A 20023-nucleotide genomic window follows, 5' to 3' on the forward strand; every position below is an offset into this window, starting at 1 on the left:
TTTTATAATGTATTTTCACTCATTCCAACATTCTGACTCTCCACGAAATGAAAAGGGAAATACAGTGGTGACTTGAACTAAAAGTTTAGTTTGTTCTTTGACCACATTCATAACGCAAACATTTGCATCTCACATTCCCAATGAAATGAATGGACATACCCCCCTCCAAAAGTTTGAGAAAACTAATTGTATTATTATTGAAACATACAGCAATAACATACTGTGATGAAATAGAATGGGAAGTGGGTAGGGGAGATTTAGTGTGTTCACCAGTACTGAAAGACATGAGGATACACTGTATAGGGAGAGTGTCAGCTTCTTCGTCCAACAGTAATATTAGTCATTCTTTGCAGAGACTAAAGAATATGTCTGTAGGTATTGATATATTGTCTAAATGTTTGGCTACACCATTTGTGTCCAAATATCCATTGCCTAAAGGTTTATGACAGTGCCACTTAGATGCTCATCGATAGCCTGTGCTTTCTGGCGTTTCCCATTATATGTTAGCATATAGATAGCCACATGCACACACAGAGATGCTCACAATGAACTACCCCGATTTATGCTCCTAATATCACTCATTAGACCACACCCCCTAAAGACATGCATGAAAGACACAAAAACTACAGTATTTAGACCAGTTCATTTCTTCACATTCAGTTTTGAATACTACAAAGTGTCAACGTTCTTTATCATAAAACAGGTAACAAAAAAAATGCTATTTTTGAGTAAATTAAGTTATAAGCTTGGTGACGGAATGAATTAAACTTGTAAGTCGAGATACTGCTGTTTTAACACTCTTTCCCTATCACATTAGCGACGAGTGAGAATTACACAAAATAAATCAGGCCGTCATTGTTTCCAGCATGGTCTATGGGTAGGCTGAGGACCTGGTGCTTGACCGAGGGGACAAATCAGATGATCAAAATCAACCTCGAGCATTTGTGCAGGAAGACATGAATTAAAGATGATGTAGGAGGCAGCTGATCAGAAATTAGCTAATGGAAGAGGAGGTGCCCCGTGGGGAACAGGGCTTCCCCCTGTCTAGTAATGGGGGATGGTGTCGGTTGCCGTTTATCATCGGGTCTTAGAACCTTGTCTGCAACCACCCCCTGAAACCCTAAGGCGAAATGATAGTCTTCATTACATTCATACGCAAACCTCAAGTTGTTTCACTTTAAAGTAATTTTAATCAACATATTAATGAAAATAACGAATAAGAAATATCCACAGAGTACCTGCAGATTTGTCAGTAGCTGCGTGTACATGAGATCGTCTGCACGGGTGCATCCCAGGGGTTCCCCTTCCCCCACCACAGTCTGATGGCGGTAAACTACTCCAGTATGTCATTTCAGGGGTGTTGGAGAATAAGACATTTTCAGTCATTGGACAGATGGGATGCATTTTTATAGAGAGACTATGTTGTATGTTGCAGAGCCAAAACTAATACTCAAATAAACCGAACAATTTGATTACAAAAAATAGAATCAGCATCTCTTCCTCAAAGCTTCACAATGATGTGTTTTTTTTTTCCCCATCATAGACTGTTACTGTAGACTCACAAAGCGCTCCATATGGAAATAAGTTGACATAATGGTGGTCACCCAGGAGGAGACAGTCGGAAAAAAAAACTGGTGGGAGGGCGTGTGACGTGGGCAAGTCTGTGTGTGAGTTTCTGGGCATGTGCCCGACAGCAGCTCCTGGATGAGTGTTCGGTACATGATTAAAAAAAAAATAATAATAAATTATGTAAATGTATCTTTCCCACATGCAAGGACTTTACATAGTGAGTGTACTGTTTTTTGTTTATCTGATTTTTCCTCTAACTCGTGAGGAGGAAAAAATGTGTTCAATAGAGGCGCCTAACTGAACTCACATCAGAGCCAACTAGTTTGGCAGATAATTAACAATTCCTTAAAAAAACAAGAGCCTTTCAGCTGCTTAATGACATGCCCACTTGTCCTTTAAAATAAATATATATATATATATATATATAATATATATATATATATATATATATATATATATATATAATTTTTTTTTTTTTTTTAAAGAGAGAGCAACACATTGTGTGTTGAAAACAATCTTACTGCTTTGTTTTAGATGAGACAAGTTACTCTTTACGTGATGAATATTATTTCACATTTGACGAGAAATAAGACAAATACTCTTGGTTAGATTTGGAGTTTTTGTAGTGTGAAAGCAGATTCAAGACTGCTGTGATCGCTCCATGTTTGATAAGACCAATATTTGCAGTAGCGACTGTTCTTGGTATCATTTCCATTCCTTCGATCCCCTCTTTGCTCATTTGAGGGTAGCAATGGAGTCACACAGCAGGAATACCGGAGATATCTCTGGAATGCGCTTGAATCATCAGACTATAGGAGACATTTGACGGTCACCTGGTGTGGTCAGTGTTTGTGAAGTGTCATTGGAGCCTTTGGGTCCAGTTTCCTAGCTTTTGACCTCAGCTAATAGCTTGACTGGAACCAAATTATTTCATTCTTGGGTCCTCAAGTACTACATGGCTAACACCTTTGGACATGTTTGCATTGCTTAAATAATCACTTGGCTCATAAAGCAATGATAATTATAGAGGATGGGTCTTTTTAAATACTGTATGTATGGGTTTAAGTCCTGTGTGATAGATTGATGTGTTCCTCACTTTGTCTGCTGGGAGGGGCAAGGCTTCCTACCAAATTCATTTCCAGTATATGGTGATTCTTGAGAACGGTGTGACTCAACTTTACTTTTTAAATTCCTTATTGACAAATAGTTTTGTCTCAAGCTTGAAGTTAAACAACCAAGCAAATCTTTTGTCAGCGACCTAAATGAACTACACTTTATGAAACTAGTCTAATATGTCAAAGCCAAATAATTTTAGTAAGCAGAGCTGCATTGTTGTTGTTTTCTTGTTGGATACCCAGATGAGCCTTTGTTAAATTGTTTGCATTATTCCTGTGGAAAATATTGTTTTTGAATCCATACAACATTAGACAGCATTTTTCTTTATGAAAACTAAAAAAAAGGCATTACTGTCCTCTTCCTCTCACCTTGAGTGAAAAGCAGTTGTGCAAGGAGAAAAGAAAGACACAGCTCAGTTTCTTTATGTTAGATTATTCTGATAAACATTGGTTCTTGCATGAGTGTCCATTAAAAAGCCAATGTGACAATTCTCAATGGGAATTTTAAGTACGAATATCTGGAGAATATCTGGATAAGCGCATGAGAGAACATTTCACCCAACTAATATTATTGGGACACAGAACACTCTTGAGAGATTCGGTCTCTCGACTGACCTGGGAAAACTTCGGACCCCCCGGGAGAGCTGGACAAAGTGGCTAGGGGCATCCCCGCTAAAGCTACTGCCCCCGCCGCGACCCAACCTGAATAAGCAGTAGATGATGGATGGATTGGATAACACCTCATGTGAATTACCAGTATTTCATTTCATAACTGCGAGAGATTATTCAACACTAAAGGAGATTGCACAAACACATGCTTCAATCATGATATACACTTGCACCATGTATAGATCTAATACAATAGCTGTATCAAAACGTCTGCATTCAAACCGATAATTAGAGAGCTATTAAATTTGCTACTATACACCGCCACACGAGTGACGTAAAGAATACTGGTTTCCCTAGCTCACTTCTGTGCCCAAGATGTACATTATAGCGAAGGTCCACCAGGGGTTTGATTGTTTGGTGTCAGTCAACCCTTGATTGTTGCTTTCACCAAGGTGGTGCTGACAGCTTCAAGAAGCATGATTACTGTAACATGCACACAAATGTTGTTGTGACTTTTGGCCTGGCAAAATGTACAGTATTTGCACATTCTAATATTTATTTTATTATAATATTTTTTTAAGTGACCAAAAATATTATTTTGGGCAACTTATTCAGAACCATTTTTTAAAAAAGTCCCTTCAATGGGGAAAATCGATGATGGAAGAGTTATTTGAGCTATTATATTGGTCAGTAAAGAAATCAAACTTGTAACACAATGTACCACTGTAAACACTATATGGTTAATCGATTTCAAGCATTTAAGGTTGATACAGAGTAATAAAGTCGATTTGCTAACTCGTCAACAAATCAACTAACCCATTCAGCCCCTAATAAGCAGTAGCATGGATCAGTGATTTTCAACCTTTATAGAGCCAAGGCACATATTTTACAATTGAAAAATCTCACGGCAAACCAACAAAAGTAAAATTGATACATTAATTACTGTATGTAATTCCTGCCATCGAATAGAAGATGATTTTTTTGTTCTGTCTGTCATTGTGCCTCACTGGCATAAATAGATGAAGATACATTATTTCTTGGAAACAAATGTTTTTTTTAGCAATTACACAAAATTGGGTAACTTGCCACGGCACACCTGAAGAGCGCTCACGGCACACTAATGTACCCCGAGACAGTGTTTGGGAATCACTGGTATGGAAGATGGTGAGATGGAAACATTCCTCCAGAATCTCATACTGCAATACTACAACAGCCTCTGGACACGCAATCATCTTTAAACCTGGAATGGAACGCTTACGACTTGCAGCATGCTGTGTTATTTGCCTGTGTTAAACACCAAGCTGCCAATTATACGTGCAGTGTGGAACTTGATGCCAAAACCAGCATGGTGTTCAGTCTAAAATTGCAACATTAACGAATCAGGAGCAAGTGTTGACGTCAGGTCCCGGTTCATGCCATTATCTGTTTAAGTTACAAATACATGGGCAAAAGTGATGAGACAACGTATACCATAATAGGCTCACCGACAAGGTAATCACAGTGGCCTACGAAGAGAAAGTTAACATCTGGGACCAGAGCAGTAATCACAGGCTGGCTATTATTAAGCTGCAGTGCGAGAAGGGATTTGAGCTAGACTCTTATTACTAGCTCATAGAGTCAGTCGGGCAAGGGCAGCCAAGGTCAAGGCCAAGAGTAGTTTAGTGTGCCAGGAGAGGCCGTGGTAAACAACAACTTTAATTTTCTCTGGCTAAGCATCTCGGATAAATACACAGCATACAAAATCCAGCAAAAATCCATCCTTTGTTGGTAATGAAGAGCAAGGGACTGGTCTAGTTTTTAAGCGTTAACCTTTATAATAGTAAAAAAGGATTATAACCCCTTTCACAGTTCTTTTTAAAGCCGTAAATAAATGCAGACTCAAACATTTTGACTCCAATGCATACATTTCTTAGAACCACTATTTCAGTGATTCTCAGATATTTTATATAAAGTAGCCCCTCAGGAACACTTGGCTCTCCATGTACCACCATCATGACCAATTATTAAAATACATTACAGATGTTTTTTTTTTTTAAATGAAGCAGAGATTTTACTGCTAAAACAATAATCTTAGTACTGTGCAAGCCAACGGGCAGTTTAAACATTACCATTACTTAAACAATTGTGCTTAAATAATTAAGATATATAACACAAGTCAATTTGACTTAAAAAAAATTACATAAATTAAATTACATGCTTGAACACATTTCTAAAAGATTCAATGCAAACATATTGTATTTAAAAGTTAAATCAAACTGAACTGTACTTGGTAAATGTACTGTTACGTGAACAGTTTTAACATCAATTCAGTGATCCTTTTGCATACCTTTTTGAGCCCCGCATACAACTAGTGGTACCACATTTATGCCGCTTTTCCATTTCAAGTTTCAGAACGGCCTGGCCCCGCTTTGCCACAGCCTCAATTTCCCTTTCCTGGCCTCCATTGGTATTTGATGTAATGGAAACCCAATCAAAAGTGGGAGGGACGGAAGCAGGATCAAGAAGAAGGTGACACACTTGCTCCTTGTCATGCCTTTCATCTCTGGGTCTTTCATCTTCTGCCAAAATGGACACAAATGCCTGCATCTCCTCATTCGATCACAGAACAAAAGTTCCTTGAAGCCTGCCGCACACTCGCAGACTGCACTACGTGGTCGAACACAATTGAACAGCACCATCGTGTACAGTTCCAAGTATTATGGTAACATGCCAGCAATGCACCCCTGTGCCAACTTATAAAAGCCTAAAATGGTATTGATGTTGAATTTAACAATATGTCAAACTTTTTTTTTTTTTACCTTGGCCCTTGAAGCACCTTGGCAGCGTGTTACTGCAATACATCGTATTACCAATCATTGTAACGGCTGTGACAGCAGAAGACGGCAGTGACATCTTACTAGTTTCATGCCTTCCATGACCAAATTTACAACTCAATTTACTCATATTTCAACTCAGCATTCCCCATTCAAATGATTTGAAATCCAATTACAGTAATTTCCACCCTATAAGCCGCAACTTTTTTCAAACGCTTTCAACCCCGCGGCTTATGCGGTGATGCGGCTAATTTGTGCATTTTTTTTCCAACGACCACAAGAGGGGACTCGAACGGAAAAGGTAAGAGTGAGACCAGTGGAATATATGTGCCGAAGAAGTGACTTTTACCGGTATGTTTTTTTTTCCACCAGCCTTGTTAGCGCTGCGCTAGCGTTAACACTGTGCTAACGTGTTGGTGCTGTCTTACTGCCGCATCTCAGTGATTTTTACCGGTATGTTTTTTTTTTTTTTAAACCAGCCCTGTTAGCACCGCGCTAGCGTGTTTCTGCTGTGTTACTGCCGTGTCTCAGTGATTGAAACCGGCTCTGTTAGGGCTATGCTACCATGTCGATACTATGTGGCCGCGGCTGTTTTTTTTTTTTTTTTTTTACCGGTATGTTTTTTTTAACCAGCCCTGTTCGTGCTACTGTGTTGTTGCTATATGAAGGTAAGCTAAGGTATTAAAACTTTTAAAACTCTATGTACTGTCTTTTTTTGTAAATATCACATGTTTCAATGTGGGTCTCAATGTGGGCACTTTTACACAGGTGCGGCTTACGGTATGTATGTGCCAAATGGTATTTATTTTACAAATAATTGGGTGAGGCTTATAATCTGGTGTGCTTTATAGGTCTGAAATTACGGTAAATTGTTCTGGCTGCGCCCCAAAAACACCACATTTTTTGTTAGGTTTTTAATTGAGAAAAATATCACTGTATTGTGTAAACAGACAAAGATTCAGAAGAGATTCAAACAATGTTTCAGGAGATACTAGAGATTTCCTGTAGATGAACGTGCTGTTTCATATGAACACAGTGATTTATAATTCAGAGAATGACACAGTCGACGAGGTTGTCCCTCTTAGAAGCACACTCAGAGGGGAAGGATGGGTGTTAAGGACATGGCTGCGTCATGTCAAACTCAAACCCTATATAAGGGCATTGGAGGGAGAATGAGTAATCAGAAAGCTAGTACAGCAGTATGAGGATTTAAAAGTGTGGCATCACTGTGGCAAGTTATAACCTCAAAACTTTCCCACTGGATAATTATGGGTTTTGCTCATGATGTGATCCACTTCAAGTACACTCTGTTGGAACATTTTGAAATTTGGTTTCCTTGCTTTTTTTCGTGCCCTGTGATTGGTGACCAGTCCAGAGTGTACCACACCCCTCACCATCTGTCAGCTGGAATAGGTCGTAGCTAATATGATCCTGAGCAGGCCAATTGTTTAATGAATGTGTATTTATTGTGCTTTAGGGCTTTTAGGGATGGACCTGCCTTTGCACCCTATATATGAAGACAGAAAATTGGCATTAAAAAAAATGGGCATGGTAGAAAAACATGTATGAATACCAAAACAGGTACAAGGTCTTTGAGATACGAAATGTCATTTGACCTTTATTAATTTTTTTGTTTTGAATTGAAAGCCATAATTTGAGGCAAGAAGGCTGTATGACGGCAGTGAACTCAACTTCACACAAACACTCATTTGTCAACTATGGAACATTTCATCTACTTCGTCAAGAAAAGGCTTCAAATTATTTATCACCACCCTCAGTTGAAGTAAATAATAAAATACTCATTTTGCAAATCTTGATTACAAGCTAAGAAGCCTCAGCAGCATTAAAAAGGAATGCCATATTTTCGCCTTTCCTTCCTTCCTTCCTTACATCCTCGCCTCACACCCTAACTTCCTTCCTTGCTAAATCTATCCCTCTGCATGGTTGGAGGTGGAGGCGCAATGATCTCAGAGAGCTTCAACAGCTGGAGGAAATGACAACCGGATTAAGTTACCGTTTTTCACAACAGAATTCTTCCGGCGCATTTTGATCCCCATGGCAAGGGCTTGACAAGGCAGTTTGGGCTGCATGGTTCAGGGGCAGGAAGAATGCATGCGGTAACCTAAAGCTTGACCGCCGCACTTCTACATGGCATAGGTTGACATGCCGGCACGGCTGGGAATTCCAGGAGTCGCGGCTAGGACTCTGGGATTCTGTCTAGTCAGAGTACCTTTAAGGGGAAGGAATTTGGCCTGCTAGGACAGGGTCTGTTCAGAGGGCATTAACGGGTGTGGAAAGGTCTTCGTTTGCTTTCACAGTGTGAGGCAGCTGCCACTTTAAAGGTTCTGAATCGCCACGTTTAGAATTGAATGTAGCGGCTCAACAGGATGTTTCACAAAGGCTATAAAGACTCTGTTTCCTCTGTGGAGGGCTGAAAGGCACAAATCCGCACGCACTACATAATCAGACAGAGGTGTTTAAAAGGCATTGACAAGATTCGTGAGGGTGGACAGGGTGTGGACTCGAGGCAGTGTCGATCGACAGAATGGTCTTTTGTGGAGAAGTCACACAATCGTACTGTAAAACCACCATCTGCACAACCAGGAACTCAAACATTCACCAAGAAGCCAACCTATCCATCAATCAATCAGAATGCTTTGACACACACTGCTCATGATGAACCCCAAGCGAGGAATGAGGCCTCATAGTGATCCTTGGGTGACTCAGTGTAATCCACTTAAGGCCTCACTTCCAGAATTATCGGACAATTAAAACTATCTGTATTTGAAACTAGCAGCGCTGTTGTCCAAGTCTTGACGATCAACTATAACTATATTGTTAACTTGCCACAAAAGATCACTTAACAAGCAAGTAGTGAACTAGTTATTCTAAAAGGTCAAATGACATCCCTGGGCATCGAAATATTGTTTTATTGGGCCATCAACTGCCTGAGTAAAATACAGTTCAAATAAAATTTAGAACAAAAGTGTTTACAATAATACCAAATCAAGTTTAAAAGCCTGTTGCTTGAATTTATTAAGTAAAACTTATATGTTGATGCTATGGCAACACATTCAATATTTTAGTAATTTTCTTTCCCTGGGATGAACCAAGTGTCTCGTGTCTCATTTGATCTTAAGATGAAAGAGTTTGTTGAACCTTGCCTTCAGGCAAGGCGCCTAACTACCCCAACTGATGTCTGGGTGATTGAAAATGGCCAACTGCTCCACTAATGGTAAAAGGTCAGATTGCGTACAGTGCATGAAAATGTTTTAAAATTGTTCATCTTACCATGAAACATTTGAATGTGATTTCTCATAAATGACTGTTAAAATTCCCAGTCTGGTTGGAATAATCACTTCAATCAAAGTACCATACACCAAGAATTTTGAAAATTAGATAATGGGTCCGAGAGAAATTGAGTTTTTTGTTATATTCCATGTTCCAAGCCGCTTATCCTCACAAGGGTCACATAAAATCCTCCAAATGACTGTAAAACGGTATAACATATCTCTTCAATCCTTTCATTTCGTTTGCTTCTGGGGGAGCAATTTTGCAGTTAATGTAATTCTGGAATCCATTGTTGGTGGCAAAGAGAGCATCTCTTCAATTATATTGCAGGGAGGTTCCAACATAAATAACATTGGGAGCCGCATCCCATTACCTGAGGTGAACCCGACTCCTATCACTGCTTGTAGATGTGTGAGTCAGAGGACTGTGACCCATCGAGTCTATACAACGACAGCATGGGTCTGTGTCAGCCCATGTGCGTGTCTGTGAGCAAATGACGCATGCAGCCCACGTACTTGCATCCAGTCTACACTAACAAACTGCTTGGGACTACCGGTAATTGTTAACAATTATTTAATTATTAAAATAAGGTTTAGTTTAAAATAGGATTATGTGAGCGCAAATGAAGCGGCTTTGTGTTTGCTGCATTGTGGGAACCATGTCAGGTGCATGTGGGTCACACCAGAATTGGAGAACATTTCCTGCCCTCCACAATGAAATTTCAAATAACCCACTCACAAAATACAGTACAACAACATGGACTTGATGTGTAAATTACAGTTGTCCTGAGACAAAATGCAACTGTAGTTGTGGTAATTACTTTTCAGATGTCTTGTAATTATTAATACATTTTGTTTTAAATAGTAGTACTTATGCACTGAAGTTGTTGCTCAATATGCACGCACCATATGCACAAAAATACTATGACCCTTGTATAGAGGAGGAGAAAAAAGTTGTAGTCGAGCAACCTGACAGAATCATGTTACTAATATTAATATAAGGACAAAGTTTTTCATTATCTAACCTTGTTCTTGACCAGCTGACACACCTAGACACCCACTGGGCATTATAGCAGGGCTGTCTCGAGGGGTGCTGCTAGAAGCTCAAAAGTAGAGTCAATAGTAACAGCAACAAAAATAAGTATTTTGGCATTGGAGGGGAAGATCTGACAAATATTGCATCAACAATGTAAATGCTTCACTCTTCTGTTCATCCCAGAAATGTTTCTTACAAATGTAGTGACATTTAAAGGGCTTTCATATGATAGCCAAAGAAACATTATGACAACAAAGAAATAATCAACCAAACACAAATTACCTTAGTTTGTGTGCTCTATTTATTCATATTTAAGTGTTTAAGTATCTGTTCATTTATTGAGCCAAATGTAACAAAATCATTTGTCAATTCTATTGACTGCTTTATCCTCACTTAGATCACAGATGAGCTGGGGCCTACCCCAGCTGACTTTGGGGCAAGAGGTCGGATAAACCCTGAACTAGTCGCTAGCCAGTCACAGGGCACATATGGACAAACAACCATTCACACTCCCACTTTCTCCTACGTACAATTTAGACAGTTTGGAAGCAGAGGTACCAGAAAACACCCACATAAATCTCCCCGATCATACAAAAAGGAAAGCAGAAGATGGACTTGAACCCCCAACCTCAGAACTGTGAGGTAAATGTGGTACCCACTTGACCGACGGTAAGCAGAACTAAATGAATGGATGAGCACACATTTGTGCTCATAGATGGCATTATTTTCGAGTTGTGTACCACTCTTTTAAAAAAAATGAACATACGACATATTTTTGTATTATTCATCATGGGGAACAAATTGAATTTTAAAGCATTTTAGAATCACACAATTATCACACAAAACCTGCTAATACAGAAACTTATGAGATGGTGCCCATTCTGTCATTAGTCACCTAATAACTGCAAATATTTTTCACAAATCCTGCCGGGGTGAGTACAGTTGTAAAATATGACATAATAGTGTGTCACGGAAGGTTGAGCAGCTATACGAATCAATTTCTCAAGATGGTTTATTATTAGTTTTTCTTGAATACATGCCCCCCCAAAAAACGTCTGGAATGATTTGTATGAATAGTTAAGCATATGGATAGGGTGATTTTCCATTTTCCCCCTCTTTATCGGTAGTTTCAAGTGCACAAAAATAGCTCAACAAAAAGTCAGAAAAGATTTTTTTCCACCTCAAACTAAGTTAAAGTACGTAGACAAATGAGCGTCTTTACCTCCGGGAAGAACGTATCCATTTTTGACGAGGTCCGACCTGACGTCCCTTTGTAGTCTGACTTGAGGGTACCACCACGGTCGAGGAGGTGAGCGAAGCCTCACTCCATTCCAAAATCCCTCCTGTCCCACGCCGCCGGTAAACTCCTGGGGTCACAAATAAAGCATGGCCCGCTCGTTTCGGATAACTTCCAGAGTTCCTTCCCCCCCACTGTGGTCCGGAGGAGAACGTTGAAGTGTTGCTTTCTGGAAGTGTTTGCGTGCGTGTTGAGCGCGTTCGCTTGTGTGTTTGTGTTGTGCCATTCATTTGAGAGCCTCCACCGGCATATTATGCGAAGGGGCGGGGTAAAACTGGGAGGAGGAGAGTACGGTGGCCGAGAAAGCACAAAGTCAACGAGATCAATTTGGGTGAAAGAAGAATGGGAGTCAAGGGCGTGTACGCACGCTTCGCCCTCGAGACCCGAGAGGAACAAAGACAGGAGTGTTTTTCTTGTTCTTTTTTTGTGTGAGTCTCTTAATACAAGAAAGGAGGTCAATAAGCACACAAATTGTGTCAAGCCGTCATTGGCTATCAATAATGAAGAGGTTAGGCTCGAGCAAGATGGGTTTTTTTTTGTCATTTAATTTCTCCAGTATTTTATGCCCTGAATGCATATGTTCAATTAATTATTTTATTTATTTATTTTATTAATTTATTCCATCCATCTATTTTCTGAGCCGCTTATCCTCATGAGGGTCGTGGGGAGTGCTGGAGCCTATCGCAGCTGTCAACGGGCAGGAGCCGGGGTACACCTTGAAATGATCACCAGCCATTTGAGTCGCACTCACAATCACACACGGGGAATTTTGAGTCTCCAATGAATGCATGTTTTGGGGATGTGGGAGGAAAGCAGAGAAACCCCACACAGGCAGAACATGCAAACTCCACGCTCTACAACGCTCTATAGCTGCGCCACCCTGGTGCTGCGCCTTCTTTTTTTTTTTTTATTCTATGATAATATTTGCTAATTAGAGTTTGAGGCAACATTTCATCCACAAAGACTCACTACTGAAAATGTAACAGACTGGCTCATAACAATTTCGGGTTGAATAACAATTTATTAAACTGAACTGGGCTCAGCTGGAAAGCTAATAAAACATTTAATAGTAGAATTTTAAAATAATGTAAGCTACAAAAAAAAGGGTAAAAAGTATCTGATGATGATTACTTGCAGAGTACTTTGTCATCCATCCCAACCAGGAACACCTTCTACATCTAAAGGCTGAACTTTGGAGAATGTACAGAGTAGTTAATGACTAATGATTTAAAAAGTAAATGGGTTCACCAAGTAAATGGAGCTGATAACTTGCAAAACTAAAAACTGGGGCAAAAATAATCGGATAACTCAGATGTTTCGTTTGGAATCACTTGCATTTTCTACTTTTATGCCCATACAAAGCCAGTCAGCTGAGCATCATGTCTGCGAGGCCGATCTGAGAATTGCTCATTGTTAGTGTGTGTCATATGATAAACACAATCAGAGCGACAAGAAAACAGCACAGCCGAAGGGCCTCAAGACGAAGGCTTGTGCACGTGAATCCGCTGAAGGTGCTTCACCTGTCAAACAAATGCATTTGTTCGGAAACTCTGCACTCAACCCAGACAGCAAACGTACGTCGCACCGACATCGGCCTGTCATAAAAAGTTTCAGCGCTAAGATGCTGCAGGGAAAACGTTTGCTCCTTGCCAATATCAATCTAAAATTAGCACCACACAAACGGCTGACCGATGAAGGCCAGTGTAGCCTCTTAATATGGTTTTAATTATGTGATCGTTATTCATTCATGGGGCACCTTTTCGATTGTACTGGAATGTATGCTATTTTACTTATTTCTCATTTCATTTCTTATCTCTCTTTCTGCTCCATTCGCTGATCAGCACAGTGCTGCATTCACTTGTCCCAGGTGGTTTGTAAATATGTGCTTGTCCTGTCCTATCTTGTCCTGTCCTTTCCTCACAGGGTGTAGAATAACTGCCCTATGCAATACTCATATCAAATGTCTCATTATCCTAAATATATAATGATTTAGGTACTTTCCTCATTTTATTGACAGTGTTTTGTCTTTTGTTGTCTTTTTTCTCACTGCCCTATGGAGAACTTGTTCTGTTCAACGGATTGTCTTTGATTCGAAATAAATATCCATGAAAATACTAAAAAACCAAATCCCTATCTTAAAAATTCCCCGTCACGGTGTTAGCTTTATCATTTAAACTTCATGTAAATTTCAAGGCTGTTGCTTTGCTCAGTGTTGACGCAGCTGTTTTGAGTGACATCACCTGTTAGACCAATTTGAATGTACCACACTCGCAAAACTATTACGTAAGTCTATATAAACTGGTGGGGTATGTCCTCGTGTGTGTACGGAATAAAGTTTTACAGGGGTGCACAAACCCAAGACCAAAATCGGTGGAGCGGTTTCAAACAATAACAGACCTTCTGTTAACTTTAGTATTTGTTGGAGAAAATTGTGGAAATGAAAGGTGAAATATTCACATAATGAAAGAACAACTTCAAAACTTTGCTGGCTGGTAAAGCAGACGCACATCCATTTGTATTTTTTTACAGGTCATAAAAAAATTGATCGACAGTTGACAGGGAAACAGGGTTAGGTTTCAAAGAGTTCACAGAAATAACAGATTTTTTTTATAAGTTTGAAGGCTCTTTTTTTCAATCGCCACCTTAGCGCTTTTTTATCATTCAAATTGGCAGTTGTCTTAACAACAGTCCCCACTGGTGTTCCAAATTTAGAAGACATTTTTCTTCCTGTTTAAATGGACTTCAGTGCTGTGATTTATGGGTATTCCAATCCAAATGTTCCACTGTAGATGTTAAAAAGGCTTGAAGGTTACTTTTGCCAAGGTATGACAAAAAAGTACGCATGCAGATGTCCTGCTGCGGCCACTTCCTGCCCACATCGCATTGAGGTTCATTTGTGGCAAGCGGCCATGAGCAGAGTCTCTATCAGCCAAACCTGAAGAGTCAAGCCAGCTGATGGATGCCTGTGGGTATCATTTGAAAATCATTTCAGTGCCTTCTAGTAGAAAAAAAAAATAAATCTTGTTCTGACAAGACGTACTGAACAAAAGCACCACAAGTTGTTCAGGTGGCGTGAGCCACACTGCAAATGTCTATTTATAGTATTATTATCTGAACTTACGTACCATACTAAATCAATGAACTGGTTTGATTGCGTAAGAAGTACACCACGTGCTGCCGGGAGGGTACTGAACAGTATTCCTCAGCTGTTTTTTTTCTTCAATAACTGAAGTGGGGTAAAAAAAAAAAAAAAAAGTAAAAAAGCTGCCGGCTGTCGCTGGCTCCAGAGTAGCACGCATATGTAAGATGTTTATTGAAAAAATTAAACAATCCTTCTTTTAGTACCACCACGATAACATCACAATTGTACAAGCTATCAGTAAAAGACAGCAAATGTGCCGCATACCTCATTTGAGGCAGTTTAAGATGAAACTATTTCCAGTGATATGACTAAAACTTTAATCATTTCAAATAAATACATAACACTCACTAGCGATGCTGTTTGTTAAATGTATCTGTGTGTCGGTCGCTACAGAGGTGTTTTGCTTGGACAAGTAAGAACCCCAACAAGACTCTAATGACTACAATTTATATGAGGAGACTAACCTTGATTGACCTTTTCGCTTGTAATACAGTTTTTGCTTTCATTTCATGTGTGTATAGTTGTAGTACAGTTTTCACCCCTGTACTCTGAACTGTTTGGGTAAATTATTTTCATATTCAATAAATATGTGTGGACAGATTTAGATCCACGTACAGTTTTCTGTCATGAACCAGTGGCACAGGGGCGGACCCAAATCCAGGACTGCCAGGCAAAGGCATAATGTTCAGAGTGGTTTTATTCCAAAAACAGCACAATCCCAAAAGGCAGTCCAAAACAAGTGGAAGCACAAAAACGCTATGCTAGTGGCAAGGTCCAGAAACATAAATGAGGTCCAATGACTATGAGGCCAACGAAGAAACATGACAAGACGTGGTCAAACTAAAGAGGCACAGGCTCGCTGTGACAAGGGCTCACTCTACACTAAACTTACGCGCAGCAGCAGAGTATCCCGGATGCAGTGAAGCATGGGCAATGAACTGGCAAATGCTAGTGACACATTCACCACTTAAGTGCTGGGTCAATTAGAGTCCCGAATGCAACATAGCTGTGACAGGTGTCAGAGGTGGCACCGCCCAAGGCAGTGGCCTGGCCATGCCCCTCACAGGAAGGGCTGCCCACAGCATTGGCCAGGCCATGGCAATGAGTTTTCTGTCATTTGTGATGTCATCAGATACCTCACTTTGCCCCATAGCTCAGTGGTTAGAGCACTGGTTTGGTAAACCAGGGGTCGTGAGTTCATATCTCGCTGGGGCCTCTACTCCCCAAGAGGGGTTGCGTCAGGAAGGGCTTCTGGCGTAAAAACTGTGCCAAACAAATATGAGCGTTCATCTGAGATGTTACGCTGTGGTGACCCCTAACGGGACAAGCCGAAAGAAAGATAGATCAGACGCCTGACTTAGCATGATTTCCTATGGGAGTAAAAATGTTCCCTATGTAGTATCTAGTAATGTGATGCATATCAATAATGAAATTGAATTCGTCCTTCAGGGAAGGGGCTGATTTTGTGTTGACTTTCAATGGACACAGCCGTGAAAGTAGCGGAAGGGTTAAAAATGATTTAATCCATAATTAAAATGCATGGTGGCACTGACCAGTTTGATAAAAATGGAACGTTTGACAATATGTTTTTTACAAAAGTGGATTCGATGAGTGTTGTTAAACTGACGGAACGATGGTGTGCGACTGACTGCCGACAAGTTCAGGGTGTAATCCGTTGATAGGCTCCAGCACTCCCGCGACCCTTGCAAAGATAAGTGGCTTGGAAATTGATGGATAGATGGATGGATGGCGTGTAATTATGATTGAGGAAAAATCCTATTGTCACATTTATTCAATTATGTAGTCGTATTTCACTGCGCCACAAGAACAAGTCACTATTTGAACGCTCTATTCACGCAATGGCTGCAAGCAGACCCCGTCTGAATACTGTAATGGTGGCGTAAGCCCCATGATTGAAATTTCAAAAAAACTATAGGTCAAACTATAGCATATTATTGGATAGAAATTTGAGCTCAGGTTTGTAAGAATCGGATAAGGATTAAGGATTTTAATCCTTTTGATTTAGCAAACCAGCCCAAATGTCCTGGTCCAGAAATAAAAGTAAATCAATGGGAAATGCGTGATTGACTGAAACCTTGGCTCTTTGGTAGAAGCCAGCATCAGAATCAAAATAAGCTTTATTGGCCAAGTGTGTAAAAAAAAAACACGAGGAGTGTAGTTAAGTATAGTAAGTAAGTAAGTACAGTGGTTAAAATGAAAATTTGTTGTTTTAACTAGCCACTAGGAAATCACCCTGCTAAAAATGTTCTATAAAGCAAAGCAAAGAAAAGCAAAGAAAATTTATTTGTATAGCGCATTTCATACACAAGGTAACTCAATGTGCTTTACATGATTAAAGGCATTTGAAAACAAAGAGATACAACATTTAAAACGGAATAAACACAATAAAAATGACTAACAAAATTTTTTTAAACAAAGACAATTAAAACCGCATACAGTGCAAGTAATATGATCCAAAAGTGGATATATTCTAAAAAGCATGAAAAAAAAGAAGAGTTTTCAACCTGGATTTAAAAACATTCACACTTGGGGCTGACCACACCTGTGTTTGCATCTTATAAAAAAAAATATATATATAATATAATAGCTAAATGCTGCTTCACGATGTTTGCTCTGGAGTCTGCGCTCCACTATTTGACCTGAGTCAGTCGATCTCAGAGCTCTACTGCGTTTGTATTCCGTAAGCATTTCTTTCATGTATTCTAAAGAACATTTCTAAAGAATTTCCAAAGAACTATAGAACTTTATCACCTAAGTCATATAGAATATGTATAGAAAATTATATTGTTCTGGAAAATTTCTATAGAAAATCACAGCCAAAGTTCTATAGAATAAGTTGGTCTGTACAAATTCTATAGAATTCTGTAGATTTCTTTAGAATTTCTGTAGAAAACTTTTAGCAGGGAAATGTGACATCTTTAGTATTTACATCCAATGTTAAAGTTAAAAAACACTGAAAGTGTGGGGCAATGGGAAAGGGAGAGAATTAAGTATTATGACACCCCGTTTGGTCTCTAGAGTTAAAATAGAGGAAGCAGTCAGACTTTACAATATATTTTACCAAAGGGAATCATGCCAAGTCTTTGGACTTACATTTTTGCCCTGCCTACGCTGTCCCCATCCTGTTTGTTTATAGAACTTCCACAGTGGCACGGCTTTCAATTCCCACATTACTATAAGCAAACTTCAATTCGCTGCAGTGGATTTGAACAAGTCATGTCGTGAGAATCGGAACATGTCCCTGGACCTTTTGCTGTTGTTTATTGTGTCTCATGGATTTTTTAGCCTAATAACCTAAGTGGTGCAACAGTGACTCAGGGCCCATTTAGAGGGTTGAATAAACAAATGAGTGTTTCAAGCCAACATTCTTCATCCAGTGCTCCAGACTGACACGAAAACCTGCCGGGAATTTTTACAATGCAACGTCTCATGCCAGATGATTCAAGCATGTGAATCACCAACAGCTCAGATTTCCAGATAACTATGACAAACAACAAAAACGACTTATCAGATCATCAATGTAAGGTTGACCATGAAGTGGGAGTAATTCAATTTCGTGGTACGTTTTGCACATGAACTGCAGTGAATTAGAAGGAAAAATTTGCATAGTCAGCTGGGCGGAAAAGCGGTATGTGCCTCGCAGTCCAGAGAGTTTCGGCTTGAGGAAAAAAGCTGGGAAGGGCGCCCCAAGAGATGGCTGACATCGACCTGTAACAAGGATAAAGCCCTGCAATGACACAGTAATGATGTGTTGCTGTCGGGAACTCCCACAAAGGGCCCCTTCGGAGCGTTTTGCTAGCGGATGCCTGATGGCTAGAAGGGGACCGCAAGAGACAGCAGATGTTATTCCTAAGCAAGTGAACAAATTATTTATGCTCCTTTTTTTTTTTTTTTTACTTCCTCAAATTTCCTTGTCAAAGTTTTTTGGGGGCGACAATAACCCCTCTTCAATTCAAAATAGGGCGTCATTAACTTTCTTTATTAAGATTACAGTTCAGTGACTACATCTAAGTAAATTCCAATGACGTTTTTCATGCAGGAGCAACTCCCCTACTTAACTATCATCACGACTGGCTACCCCTAAAAATTGCGAGCAGCATGTTTCCTTTCCTGTTTCGTCTTTGTGCCACAAACAGCAGCAGCCTGCTCCTGTCTAGTCCATCGCTGTTTTCAGGGCACAATCCAGTTGGTATTCCTCCCCCACCCCGTTGAAACTCGTCAATGCCTTTGGAAATCAGTTCTCCAAGTGTTATACCCCCCTCTAGTGTCTTTCTCTGGAGTCTACAGTACAGTATTTTTCATTTTTATTTTTTTACCCTGGACATCGATGAACAATTGCAGTTGTTGCCACAATACTGTATAGACATAAAGTGCACACAAAATCCCAATTTGTGGACATGAAATGTGAATTTTTCATTCATCATTTTTAATCTTCAACATATTATTATATGACATTCACAGGGAGGCACAGCGGCGCTACTGTAGAGCGTTGGCCTCACAGTTCTGAGGTCTAGGGTTTAATCCCGGCGCCACCTGTCTGGAGTTTGCATGTTCTGCTCTTATAATATAACATCTCCACTGAGTGCACTGGCAAGCGAGTGGTCTTTCCCAAATATGGACAACTGGTTATACAAAACAGAAGTAGCTGTCAGAGGAACCTTGTTTGGACAATTTATTGTATGACAAAACCAAGTTTAAAAAAAAAATGAAATTCCATTCTTACATTTTCTTAACCACTTATCCTCACAAGGGTCACGGGAGTGCTGGAGTATATCCCAGCTGTCAACGGCCAGGAGGCAGGGTACACCCTGAACTGGTTGCCAGCCAATTGCGGGGCACATAAAGACAAACAGCTGCACTCACAATCACACCTAGGGGCAATTTAGAGTGTCCAATTAATGTTGCATGTTTTTGGGTTGTGGGAGGAAACTGGGTGCCCGGAGAAAATCCACACAGTCATGGGGAGAGCATGCAAACTCCACACAGGGAGGGCTGGGATTGAACCCGCGTCCTCAGAACTGTGAGGCCAATGCTTTTCAGCTGCTCCACCATTCGACCTTTTTTTTTTTTTTAAATGAAATTCACACTTTTATATTAAGTCCATGTCAAAGTCACTGTAAGGACGTCTGAA

At 40.0% G+C, this 20023-nt stretch overlaps 1 protein-coding gene across 1 annotated transcript in view; it reads right to left on the reverse strand.

Moving 5' to 3' along the window:
• LOC133512372 (unconventional myosin-X-like) overlaps window positions 1-11977 on the reverse strand; it is an 89634-nt gene extending 77657 nt beyond the window's left edge. The window contains exon 1 of the mRNA XM_061841937.1: window positions 11655-11977. Within this exon, the coding sequence (XP_061697921.1) occupies window positions 11655-11675 (21 nt within the window). The 5' untranslated portion in view covers window positions 11676-11977. The remainder of the gene's footprint in view (window positions 1-11654) is intronic.
• Between the last annotated feature and the right edge of the window lie 8046 nt (window positions 11978-20023).

Source organism: Syngnathoides biaculeatus, chromosome 14 (assembly GCF_019802595.1).
Source record: "Syngnathoides biaculeatus isolate LvHL_M chromosome 14, ASM1980259v1, whole genome shotgun sequence".
Lineage (NCBI taxonomy): Eukaryota > Metazoa > Chordata > Actinopteri > Syngnathiformes > Syngnathidae > Syngnathoides > Syngnathoides biaculeatus.